The 14,049-nt window shown below is 42.7% G+C and overlaps 1 protein-coding gene across 1 annotated transcript in view; it reads right to left on the bottom strand.

The window, feature by feature from the left end:
• The window catches only part of LOC145343931 (N-acetyl-beta-glucosaminyl-glycoprotein 4-beta-N-acetylgalactosaminyltransferase 1-like), a 720,751-nt gene that overhangs the window by 194,626 nt on the left and 512,076 nt on the right, over window positions 1-14,049 (bottom strand). The window contains exon 8 of the mRNA XM_080190473.1: window positions 13,110-13,188. Coding sequence (XP_080046599.1) covers window positions 13,110-13,188 — 79 coding nt within the window. The remainder of the gene's footprint in view (window positions 1-13,109; window positions 13,189-14,049) is intronic.

Below are 14,049 nucleotides of genomic sequence, written 5' to 3' on the forward strand. Positions count from 1 at the left end.
TTATTTTTTCTCAACATGGGTCCCAAGGTCTGTCCATGGTGGATACTAGGTGCAAGGACAAAGGATGGTTGGTGGGGGCACAGATTGGCTTAAGTTGGCATTGAGGCTACAAAGATCAATGGGGGCGGGTGGAGGGATACGAGTTGGCATGGAAGGTATGAGGGGCCTTGGGGGATGGATATTATGACATAGGTTAGCATGAACGATAAGTTGTGGAACATAGGTTGGCAAAAGGAAGATAATGAGGGGTATTCTTGGACAAGGAGGGTACAAGGAGATATGGGGGTGAAGTCTGAAGAGCTGTTTCATATTTTAATCTTTATTTTTACACTTCAGATATGGTGCCAAAGCCGTGGGACAAGCCTTCTGCCCAGGCCACCTCTATACTTGGCGCCCTCCTTAGTTCTTCCTAGGCAGCCCACATTTCTAATATAGCCCAATCGACAGCCAATTTTAAAGTTTGAGATCATGGAGTGAGGAAATCCCCTGTCTCTATGCACCCGACCTGACATTGAAAATCTGGGTCTGAATTTTTGGACCAATTGGCCACTTGTGGTTGTGCCTATGTATTGGTTGCTGGGAATGCATGTGTTGCAGCAGGAGTAAACCCCACTTTGGCTGAAAATTCTACAAATAGATTTTCATGAGCCGTATTACCTATCTTTACATATCTTATTCTCTGCCAAGGTATACATTGCAACCTCAAATATATCCACATACTGGATCATCAGTTAAAAGCAAGCCTTCTAAGGAAAATTAGAATTAGTCTATTGTCTTTTCTATCACAACCCTTCCCTTTTTAAAAACATCCAAATGCAGGACTCCATATCTGCTATGTCCCTCCTTTTGCAAAAACTGACCATATAGATCTTGCCTGTCCATGACAGGATGGGGAAAAGCTGGAAGAATTGCATTAGTAACTGAATATTTCAGCTGGATTGCTATGATTGCTCAGGTTCCCTTTGCCCAACTCACAGCTAAACCACAGAGAGATGGCACTGATCGGATATGTTGGAGAGTGGGTCTGAAATTGTAACAATGTGCAGCTCCCAGTGATATCAAATGCACACATTAAAACACTGTAAGGGGAGGCTTGGTGAGTGGGCTGCAACAATAAAACCAATTAATAAAGTTGTATGAGAAATAGTATGTTTGAAATAGCAAGAAGAGCTGATAGGGATCCAACATGAGATCCTGTTGTGCCTACGGATCTGCCTTAAGAACTTGAGCTTGTAAAGCACTTGAGGTAACGTATCTTTCCTTCGTGCAGTGGACTTGTAGCAAACAGGTTTGCTCGATCCTACCAGATATTAACACATTTTGCTAATTGTACTTGGAATTTTTAAAAAATGAATCAAAGACCTCAGCTAGGCGACAGTCTCAGTTACTGGCAGACAGGTCAACTAAGACATAACCAAAACAAACTTTTAATCGAAGTGACCATGGGGTAATATCTGGGATACACCGCCTATATCACTTGGAATGAATGGCTATCAGGATAATAGATGGGCTTCCCAGATTTATAATTCTTCACAGTTGAGTACTTTTCTTTGCAAACAATGTCTCATAGCTTTGGGAGGCTGTCTATGGCTTTCCTCTGGGTCCTCCAGTTTCCTCCCACAGTCCAAAGATGTGTAGCTTAGGTAGATTAGCCATGTAAATGCACAGGGTTATGGGGATAAGGCGACGGAAGGGCTTGGATAGGATGCTCTCTGAGGGTCAGTGCAGACTCAATGGGCCAAATGGCCTTTTTCTGCTCTGTAGGGATTCCATGGTTGGCCCCTTGAGATTTCTATATGTTACAGTTCTAATTATTTAATGATCTGTGGGGCAAAACAATATTGGAGGATGTATTATCAGAGGGGTGCGGACTCCCTTAAATGTCACTGCTTTCAACTCAGAGATTCCTGATGGACACTATGATTAATAACCTCTTTCAGCTGAGTGGAGCTTATACTTGTGTATTAGAAAATAATACAAACAATCTGCTAATCAGCCAACTGCTACATGCTGTGATTCTAACTATTTTTATTGTCATTGGCATTTAGTTTTCATTATGTATCCAGTAACTGTTCCACTTTAATGATTAGATGATAAATGTGCCAGTTGTTATTATTTATTAGGCTCTGGATAGAGAATATGGGAAGAAGTAAAGGCCAATTTTTCATCCCTTCATCTTGCTCCAGCTTCAGATCCAATCTAACCTCTATTTATTTTTTTTTGAACCTCCAACCCTTGTTGTGAATTCACCAACTGATGCTAATGATCTTTCATTATTTTGAGTTTTGAAAATCTTCTATGGGATTATCCCTTCACCCTGCTGGTTCTTGCAAAGGAAAACATCAAAGTCTTCCTGCATGACTAAAATCTATTAATCCTGATGTAACTCAAGTGAATCTTCATTGCAACTCCTCTATATCTTCATTGTCATTCCAGCAAAACTTTATTTTTTTTTTGTCAGGTATTTTCTGGAGTTCAGCATCACCAGCCACTCCTATGAGCAGACTCACGATGGGAATACACCTTTCGCCACTCACCATCTCATGAACCAACTGCAGGACCCAGAAGTGCAACAGAGAAACCTTGTCCTGTTTACCACCTATTGAAATCTCCCATTCTGTCATGGGATGAAGACACAGTTTTAACCAAAAACTGGTTAATTTTACCTCACATATGTGGATGAACTCTTGCTGATAACCTCCGACCTCAGTTATGACTGGATTCTCCGGTGCTGCTACAAGTGAATGGAGTTTTGGTTGGAACACCAACTTCTCCATCCTCAACTGCAGCAGAGCAGGCATGTATGAGATTGGAGAATCCATTCTACATATAAATTTCACAATCTAAACAATCAATTTTTTATATTCCTTATTTTTTAAACAACTAATAAAAATATCAGTCTGGTGTGTCTTTAGGAAAATGCCAATCTTATTTTAGAGAAGCTACTGCAAACATGAGAAGGCTTTGTGGCACAGTGGGTGGCACTGGGAGTCATGGCAGGTAAGCCCAGATAGTGCAGAGGCTGCCTGATTCAGAGGTGGGCTGTAGGGGGCACTATGTGGAAGCCTTTTTCAAAAAAACAGCCCTCACCCCTCAGAACTCTCATGTTGTCTCGGTGCACCCCCATTGTCCGCCATGCCAACCTATGTTATTATAATCATGGGCTTTTATAGCTCTATGCCAAACTCTTCCCTCCACATAGCCCCCATTGCTTTTATAGCCCATGTGCAGGTCAACTTATATGAACCCATGAGCTTCACCCAACACCCTTTGTCCATAAACCTCCCTCCACATGCCAACTCAATAGCCAGTCCTCAGGACCTGTATTGAGATAAAACAAATTTAGGGACCAAATATTCATTAAATAAACATTCCTTCAACTATATAATTTCTTATAACAAAAAAAATTCAAGTGCTTAATCACATATAAAAATAACACTGGAAATCAAAGAGCCTATAATCACTTGTAGCAGTCAATCAAACTACAAACTGACAGGCACAGTACTGTGACAATGGAGGTTTTGAAACCAGTCATTCAGCAACAATCCAGTAATGGTAAACTTCCGGCTGATTTCAAGGATAGAATGGAATTGGAATTGCAAACAATTATTAGTTTCAACATTCCAGTTTTTGCAAAGATTTAAAGAGGAGGACTTTTAAATACCTTGACAACTGGATACTTACTTTTGATAGAACCACTTGACAGTTCCTTTTGACAGCTCTCTTGAAAGTTCTTACGCATTTATGCACTTTCTACACACATCCATGTCCAGTTTGAACAATCCCAAAGGATAGCTTACCTTTCCCAAAGGACAAGTGACTTCCTCCGCAGGTGTTGCAGGAAAAAATATAAAGAGGTACTCTACCCCTCCACAAGGGTATCTCCCCTCTCCAAAGTTTAGACCTGCTCCTAAACGGTCTAATCTGCACATGCTGGACACAACTTTCCGGCCATGTCATGCCCAGCACAGATTGCGTTGGGGCAGTGAGGGGTCGGAGAAGTGGTCAAGTGCCAGTGCGTAAGTCGTCTAGTGCCAGTGCAAAATCCCACTGCAATCCTCCCAGCCACTACACCTAGACATAATCTGGTTCCTGCCCATTGAGGACAGAAACCAGATTAGCATAATTAAAAACTATTTTTAAGATGCCTTGTCTGTTTGAGGCCACATTCTCTGGCCTTCTGTCAGAGCAGAAACGTGGCAAAAATCACGCCTGGTTTCCACAAATGGAGACCATGCATGGTGGCCATGCTGGGAGCTCAGAGGCCATTGAAGCACCCAGATAGTCAGGGACATGTGTGGGCATCTGGAAATGCCAACCTAGTAGTGCCAACTAGCACCCAGCCAAGAGGGTGCTTGTGAAGAGGATGGGGTCTGAGGCATTGAAGGGTAGCAGGAGGAAGGTTATAAAGGTAACAGGGAGCATGAAAGAGGACCCACTGGGAAGGCTCAAATGCCCCAAAGTCAGCAATGTATGTTGGGGAGGGTGGGTGGGGAAACATGCCTCTAATGAAGGTGTGTGTCCTGATGTCCATGGGGGGAGAGCAGGAGTTCTGTATTTTCACTCTTGAGATCAGGGCACCATTTAAACTTGGTCTTGCCGGCATGTTTAGGCTCATTCCTCTTAGACCCAGTGCAAAACTCACTCCTTTCCCAAAAAATGACAAGTGTCAGAAAATTGGGATTTAATTTGCACCACACATGCTCACCCAAAATGACACTTCAGGCTGGATCCTCCAATCTTGTCCACAGCTGGGATTCTCTGGTCCCACTGCAGTGAATGGAGATTTGGCTGAGCGCCAATTTCTCCCTTCTGGGAGCTTTGGATCTTAGTCTCCTCTGCAATGATGGCGGAATGGGGGACTTGGCTTTCTTTCATGGGTTGTGGGCATCACTGACAAAGTCAGCATTTGCTGCCCATCCCTAATCACCCCCTGAACTGAGTGTCTCAATTTCAGAGGGCATTTAAGAATCAACCACATTACTGTGGGTCTGGAGTCCCATTTAGGCCAGACCGGGTAAGGATGGCAGATTTTCTTCCCTAAAAAGCATTAGTGAACCAGATGGGATTTTACGAGAGTTGACAATGGTTTCATGGTCATCGTTAGACTTTTAATTCCAGATTGTTTTATTGAATTCAAATTTCACCATCTGTCATGCCAGTATTTGAACCCAGGTACTCAGGGGATTATCCTAGGTCTCTGGAATACAAATCCAGTGATAATACCACAATGCCACCGCCTTCTTGCTGGAATGGGAGGGGGAAGGGGGGGGAATGGCTTAATGGCTTATCACAGCTCCATCTAAAGGTTTATCAAGTATTGCCGATAGACGTTGACACTTTGATAATGAGGTTTTCCAAAGAACCAGGTTGATATCAGAGTTTTGAAAGCATTTTGTAATGAAATGTTATGACCTACCTACTAGTAATACATAACACATGCGACAAGGTTTAGTTCTTTAATCTCTCTGCAGTTCATCAGTTTTGAGTACTTCATGCTCCATTACTGATTAATTTTTGCTTTTTTAATCCATTATTCTAATTGTCATTGCATTACAGCTCAAAACACTAATATGTCAAAAAGAAACTACACAGCGCATCTACTGACATAATAAATTGGCACTGAATAATGAGACATTGGAAAATCTAGCTCAGTTATTAAATCTGGTACAAACTCATTTTTCAACGCTCAGCTTTGCTTGATTTATAATATAAATTTAATTGGTGCAGTCATAGTAATTTGACTTGAAATAGAAGCTGCAGCTGAGATAATAAAATTTAAGATGTGATTAAATGTTCTTGGAGAGTTAGCCTAAAGTCTGTAATGCAATTCAAAGAGGAGGGACAGCTTAATTACATTGTGAACTTCAAGTGTGACTCACCACAAGTCAGAGATCCGAAACCAGCACCCTCAGTGCAAATATTAATTAATGTGAGGTTGTAGTTTCAGAACATTCAATCAAATAGAAGATATTTTACTTTACTCATGTCGCTTGAAGGGTATATATCATAGAATATGTAGTACCTTATTTTTCAATCACTAGCATCGAGGTACAATATCTGATTTTCACATTAAATACCAAACCAACTTTCCTCATATGTTTCAGAAGAGACATGGGTCTGGGTGCTATTGTCCTGCCACCTCTTTCAACTGACACCAAATATCTTCCTGATTGATGGGATGGAAGTCTCTTTCCAGTGACGGACAGGCTGCTGTGCCTGAACTGGGAGCCTCTGACACCAACAAAAGCTGTTCCATGCCCAACACAGACCTTTCTCACATTAATTAACTCAAGTTTCACCCAAAAACACTTATTAAAAAATAAACATACTCATGACACCACATTCTCAAAGAAAGGTACTGACTCTTAACAGAGAAATAGGTGACAACCAAACTTGAAAAAAATAATTTGCATGTAGTATGGATGGAGGCCTTTGTACATTTTTTACTGACAACGGTGAGACTACTAATGTCTGGTCTCTATTGTGTCTCACAGACCTTACAGACTGCTAGTCTGGTCATTGCTGTTCTTGATCTTTACTTCCTCACTCTTTATTTCCTCAGCCTTTATAGCCTTTCTTTCCTTCCAACTGTTGCAAAATCCTCCTTACAAAGTGAACAATTGGCTACTCTCATTGTTTGTGACAGGGGTTAACAACTTAATTATTAATACTTGATTGGAGTCTACTGGAAAATGGAAAGGGTGAGGTTCAGTTTGCCAGGCTGACATGGGCTCAAATTCAAGGTTAACTGCTGATTTCACTTCGATACAAAGCCAAAAGGATTCAAAATTCACGTCTCTCCCCAGTTTTTTCAGGTGGTGGTGGCAGTGGTAGTGGGTCCTTTTCTTGGACCACTGCAGTTCCTGTGTCCAGAACTTCTTCAATCAGTCTGACATGGAGTCAGAAAGTCTACATACGCAAGGCAGTTGGTTTTCCCTTTATTGTCATGTTTGAAATATTGCATGCAGGTTCAGTTAGTTTGAATCTGGACCCCCTGTCCCCATGGTAACCATCATGTGCCCTGTTGCAGACCAAGTTGGCAGGAAGTGACAAATCCTTTACCGTTATGTTATTTTATTTTGAATTTAAAGAGACAGTCCAAAATATAATTATCTCACAAGAACCTTGCATTCGTAAAACCTGCTGCCTCCCTGCTCCCCCCACCCCCACAATGATGAATAATTATTTCTGAAGTAACAATTTTGTACAACACTACCAAAGCATAATGTTGGAAACACCTCATCAACTAGTCTGCAACATACAGCATAAGTAATTTTCTTTCCCTTGTCAAATTTTATCATTAAACAGTCTGTCTTGGCAGTCTTATAAGACTTAACTCGTTACACTTGATCTCATGTGACAATCAGCTTTTAAAGTTCAGCTTGCACAAGTTCTTGGCATTCCAACTTTCTTCCACACGCAAGTCCATTTTACTTCTGGTGGATTTAGTAGCAAATCTCCTTCCTCACTTTTGTAGGTTTTGCAGCATTGCCATATCCTAGGTTACAAAATTGTAAACTTGGTTTGGTCTGGTTAACTTTGTCAACAACAACATTGCTGATTTCTATGATCCCTCAGCCTTCTGGTATTGGCAGGCATGAATCATAAACCCAGAAGATGCTTCTTACCCTCAGGGTTCAGCAATTCCTTTAGTTCTTCTTTAAAGCCAGATGCTACACTGTCACCAGAGTGTTGATCTTTTTAACAGGCTTAGAACCACCTGGTTGAGGTTTTAATTCCACATCTGAATTCTTTTTCACAGATGTAGGTTTTTCAATCTCCAAGTCTGTGAAAGCAGTCTTAGCTAGCCAGACAATTGAATTGCCCTCCTCTTGTTTAAATGGTGGATCTCTGTTCTCCTTAAGTTCATTCCCATGATTTAAACTTTGTGTATTCCTCCAGGAGATGGAGATTTGACACTGCCTCCTGCTATGCAAGCAATTCATTCTTTTGCTAAATAAAATCCTCCTTAGTTGCTTTAAGAACCTCATTGTCGTTATGTCAGGTAAGGGTGTTATATGTAGAAACAAACATGAACACCAGCCAATTTCCTACAACATGGCACAAAGGGTTACAAAGTCAAGCATAATCTGCAGGTGAAGTACGGTTAGAGGGTGCGAATAATTGCATCTAGGAGAACAAAAGTAAGTCACCCACAATTTTTTAACCAAATGTTGTGTTTTTAAATTTATATAATACATGGGTTGGTATTATTTAAAAATAAATGGGAAAAGGTATAGCAATTTGAAAAGCAGATTTATTTTCAGTATGGGATTTATCGTGCCTCCAAAACTGGCAGATGACAAACTGAGGCACTACACTGGCACCATTGGCAGAAGGCTATACTTACCATATTTACTTCATTTTGTTTACTCAGTTTTCATTACAAATTATACAGAAAATACAGTTTGCAAGAAATAAAAACAAAACACTGCTGAAAAAAGTGATGAAACATTAATGAGTAGCGTTCACTGCAGGGAGGTAGCTGACTTGGGGTAAAGTTTGCAGGTATGGCCCAACAAGTCCTCACAGCTGGTGAGAAAACCCCCCTTAGAACTACTGGTGTCACGTAGTCTTTTTCTATATTATCTTTATTTTAGGGTCAAAGAATCTCTGACGGACTCTTGTAAAGATGCAGAATGAGCACATATCCTGGGAAAAGGCATTATTGTGTATCAATGGAGCCCGTGGTGTAGCTAGAGATGGGGAAGTATGCTTTGGTGCGCAACTAAGCAAGGCTCGAGAATCTTTGGCGAAAGGGCCTTTTCTATATGTTACTGCTTGCATGATTACTTTAACAGCCAGTCACATGATTTGATGGTGATGTTATTTAGGTGTTTCACAGATCCTGCCTTAGTTTCATTTTCTACTCTGGTCAGTCAACAGCTCCGAAATAAACCTGTTGTTGTTATTTTGCATCTACATGTGCAAATGGCATCATTTTCTTTGTGTTTAAAACCCGCAATCCCTAACGTAGGACATTATGGACCCAATTTTGCCAAAACTTCGCGCTCATTTTCGGGCGCGAAATCACAGTAAATTTGGGCGTCGGGCCTGCAACGCGATCTGCACCCAAAATCGAGCAGATTGCGCCTTTACCGACATCCGATTTGGGCACGGACCTGGTCAGGCGGCCCGATGATTTAAATGCATTAACGTGCATTTAAATTGATTTAATGAACCGCGCGCCCAACTTTACCGCCAAACCCCATTTTACCGTCTTCAGATCTGTTCCGGATCCGTGCTGTTACCAACCTGCAAAATAAAAATCCGAAGCGGATTCCTATTCTGCAGGGGAACCTCCAAATCCCATCCTCCTCAAACACCCTTCACAGACCCCCTGCTGACCACCCTGGCAGACCCGCCCCTCCCATGATCCAAACCCTCTAGGAGGCAGACCACCCTGGCAAACCCCCACCCAGTGATTGGACCCTCCCCCGCGATCCAGCCCCCCTGGGAGGCAGACCTGTCCCCACCCCCCACTAAGTGATCCATCCCCCCTGGAAGGCAGGCCCCCCGGCAGACCCCCACCCCCACGGTCAGACCCCTCCGGGAGGCAGGTGGACCCCACCCCCCACCCCGGGGAAGCAGGCCACCCCCCTTGGCAGAGCACACTCCCTACCTACCTCGATTGCTGCTGTCCCTCCACCATCCTTCCGACCTGCACTCGTTGATGTGGAGTTGTTGGTGTTAGACTGGGGTGCACACAGTAAGAAGTCTCACAACACCAGGTTAAAGTCCTGTTGGAATTTAATCTGGTGTTGTGAGACTTCTTACTGCACTCGTTGGAGAGCCTGCAGCACCTTCCTGGCCTTCCGCTGGCGTCTGCCGGAGGAGGGGGTGGACTCAGATGGATCTCTGGTTGGGGGGTGGGGGGTGGTGGAGATGCTCCCAAGTTCATCCTCCCCCGTCCTCCACCAACGCCCCCCCCCCACCCCCAACGAACGCAGTAAGAAGTCTCACAACACCAGGTTAAAGTCCAAGAGGACTTTAACCTGGTGTTGTGAGATTTCTTACTGTGTTCATCCCAGACCAAAGCCGACATCTCTACATCATCGAGTGCAGGTCAGAAGGATGCTGGAGGGACAGCGGCAATCGAGGTAGGTTGGGGGTGTTCTCTGCCGAGGTGGGGTGCCTGCTTCCCAGGCAGGAGGGAGGGGGGAAGGTAGGTCTGATTGCGGGGGGCAGTGTCTGACAGTGGGGAGGGGGGTGTCTGCTGCGGGGGGCGAGGGGGGTGGATCACAGGTATGGGCTGCCTCCAGGGCTCGGGGGGGGGGAGGCATGCAAGTATATGGGCGTGCTGGAACGGGATTCTAGGCTCGGATCCGTTTTATGTCCGGATCCGGCCCTTAGCCTCCAACTGGTAAAATCTGGCCCCTTGTGTGTCAATATCCTACATTCCCCTGGATTGAATGTATACAGACAGTTATTACATTATAAATCCTGGAAATTATGTGGCATTGTCTCTGCCATCCTGTAAGTGATGGTGTGCACCATTATGCCAATGTACTCACGGCTTTATCGCATAATCCAGCTTTCCCCCAATCTCTGAAACAACCTTTCATTGTTTGTATATTTGGAGACACCATTTGTAGTGGTTAATGAATAATCTGGACTAATTGCATGCTCTCTTGTCTCTTTCTGTATGTATATGTGGAAAAATTACTTTGTTGTACTGTACCAATCTTTGAGGGTTTGTTACGTTGTTTGTAACATAAAAATATATTTAAAAAACTGGGATCATTTCCTATTGAATGAAGGTCACCTTTTAACTGCCTTCCCCAGCATCCTCCTGCCTCCGTTTCCAACTTCGGTCTTCTTACAGCAAGTAATTAAAAAGGCAAATGGAATTTGGCCTTTGTTGCAAGGAAATGGAATATAATAAACTGTACGAAGCTCACTCCTGGAGTAGTGTGTATGGTTTTGGTCTCCTTATGTCAGGAGGTATTGTAGAAGGTTAGAGAAGGTTCACTCGGCTGATTCCTGGAATGAAGGGATTGTCTTATGAGGAAAGGTTGGGCATGCACTGTACTAATTAGAGTTTATGAGCTGTAACCTAATTTGAACATATATAAATCTGAGTGGGCTTGATAGGGTAGTTGCTGAGAGGATGCTTCTCCTCATGAGGGAACCTAGAACTAGGGGCACAGATTAAAGATAAGGCTCACTTCATTCAGTTTAGTATCCTGTAGGTCCTGCTCACATTGTAGTATCCACTACACTGGGGAAACCTAATGTAGATTGGGTGACTGCTTTGTGGAGCACCTCCCTTCATTCCACAAGCAAGGCCCTAAACTTCTGAACACTGAGCCATTCCCATCTGATGTCTCTGTTTTTGGTCTCCTCCTGATGAGCTCCATCAGCGCTCACTGTAAGTTCTAGGTCCAGCACATCATCTTTCACTTAAACATTTTTACATGACCTTCTGCATTCAGAGCTGAGATCAAATGTTTCAGATTATAACATCTACCTCCATTTCTTTAGATAGCAACTTTTGACAATAAATCTGATATTTTCTATTTATATGTCCTGGAGGCCCAACTTTTGTTTTGATATTTTTCCAAGTACAATCTCCTTTTGTTTTGTCCCAGCATTCCTTTTATCATTTAATCTTTCTGTCTTCTACCCTATTTCGGACTTTCTCTTTTGTTCATAGACTCTGCACTTGTTTAAAACCTGTTGCAACAAAGGATCATCAATTCAAAATATTGCCTTGGTTTCTCTTTTCACTGAGGCTGCCTGAGCTGCTGGGCATTACCATAATCCTGTCCTTACAATTCATATTCCCAGCAACTGCAGTGCTTTATTATTTGCATCTTTTGAAATGGTGCTGGGACTTGGTATGTCCCTTTGTCGTGTCTCGTAGATGAGTGGCTTTCTCTGAGCTTCTCTCTCAGATTGGCCATCTGCAGATATATTCTAATGTCTATGGGGATTGGTTTCATTCAGACACCTCCAAGAATGGGAGTCCAAACTACTTTATATTCTTACAGTCACAGAAGGGGACTTTAGTTGATATATTTCCCACAGGTCCTTCCTGTGTAGGATGCTGGAATTTTGCCAAAAGGAAGTTTTCATTAGCAATGAAACCTGCAGGTTACAATTGCTCCATGATTCTTGAAAGCAACCCCTGTAAGCATGTGGCTGGATTACAATGATCATAGGGCTGGTAGTGGCCTTGTTGATATCTTGGATTGGGTCCCAAAATAACCGCATTTGCAAACATAACTCCATTCACACTACTGTTTTCTTTCTCTCTGTGTCTATTAATATTTCCTAACATTGAGGATGAAAACATCTCTACCAAATCCACACTCAATTCACTTTTGTGCTCAGTATTAACAGGGTACAACATGTTCACTGACATTGATTGGGCTCATCAATATAGAACTTGGGTCTGACAACTTGGTGACAGATTGTTCCCATAGCAATGCACAGAGCCAACTCACTTACAGACCTTTCTGTCAATGATTAGCTGGCAGGTCACACATGTAAAGTGGTTAATATATGAAGTGTGACACTCACACAACACAGAAAACTGGGCCATGTTAAGAGAGGCATAAATTGATGACAATTTCACCGCCAATCTTAGAATCATCGAAGCCCTACAGTGCAGAAGGAAGGCACTCAGCGCATTGGGTCTGCGCTGAAAACAATCACACCTAGGCCTTATCCTCACTGCCCCATTTACCCACTAATCCCTCTAACCTACACATCCCAGGACACAAAGGGGCAATTTTGCATTGCCAATCAACCTAACCTGCACATCTTTGGGCTATGGGAGGAAACCGGAGCACCCGGAGGGCAGAATCTACAAACTTCACACAGACAGTGACCCAGCCGGGAATCAAACCCAGGTCCTTGGAGCTGTGAGGCAGCAATGCCACTGGACTGCCCAATCGGTACTCAGTTTTAAGTCTTAAAACACTACTCATTAGAATGTTAATCGTTTACTTTAAATAGTAATCTTGGTAACCAAACACTTAATTGACAGAGCACTGAAATAATCTAGGCAGATGCAATTGATCAATTTGATACTGGCATGTTGGTGATTACCTTGCCAATGAGTTCCCATGCAAGAGAGTTACCATGTTAATATCACTTACCCCAACTTCTACGTGATCAGATCCCTTATCATCCTGCTTGTGAAGAACCTCAAAGTAGTATCTTCTTGCAGAAATAACACTGTGGAGAAAGGAAGAGCACCGATGACTTTTTTTTTAAAGTATGAGTCAGACCCTTTGCTACTGTGTTGGGTCGCTCAAGTCCAGAAATGTCCTGACTGGGCAGCCCAACTCGGTTTAAAGGATCCTGTCAGAACTAATTTTTGCTGCGAGGAGGCGGGGCCAGATAGCGTCAGGCACACTGACCCTGGAAGCAGATCATAGAAGTGGGCAAATGCCAAGGCTGGCTGGTTAGATAGCCTTCTTCGGTTCTCAGGGATCTGTCACAATTTGTTTTAGAAATTATTATGCCCTCTAGCCCTCACACCCCTCATGCACCCTTGTTCCCCATGGCATCACCTGATGATGACTTCATAATCACTGTTAGTAGACACAATGGGCAGATCTCAGGAGTCACATGGAGATGAAAAAATAAACTTCTAACTCCCTCATTCATCTCTCAATCACACACATACTTGATTGTGAAAATAACTCCCATTCATGAACCCCATTAAAAATTTTAAAATCTCACGTGGTTAATCTCTTATAAAAACAAACCTCCATTTTTACCCCACATGAAAGACAGTTAACCCATTAATCCCTCTTTAAACAGTCAATGAAACTGTTAACCTAGAAGCCCTGAAAATTGCATACTTTGAAACTTAGCCAAATACTCATAATGACATAAACATTGCCCTTTTGAAATGACAACAAAAGCCAATATTAAAACTTCTCAACCAGCAGATAACTTTTTTTTTAACCAACAAAAGATGGCCTATCCATCAAAACAGTCCAGCAGACAGTGTTTTTTAAATTCTCATTGACAGTTTCAGCATGTTCTTTTCATGCTTAAAGAACAGTGGATTTTTTAAAAACTTCAAAT

This window comes from Carcharhinus amblyrhynchos, chromosome 6 (assembly GCF_965287045.1).
Source record: "Carcharhinus amblyrhynchos chromosome 6, sCarAmb.v2.hapA, whole genome shotgun sequence".
Taxonomy (NCBI): Eukaryota; Metazoa; Chordata; class Chondrichthyes; order Carcharhiniformes; family Carcharhinidae; genus Carcharhinus; species Carcharhinus amblyrhynchos.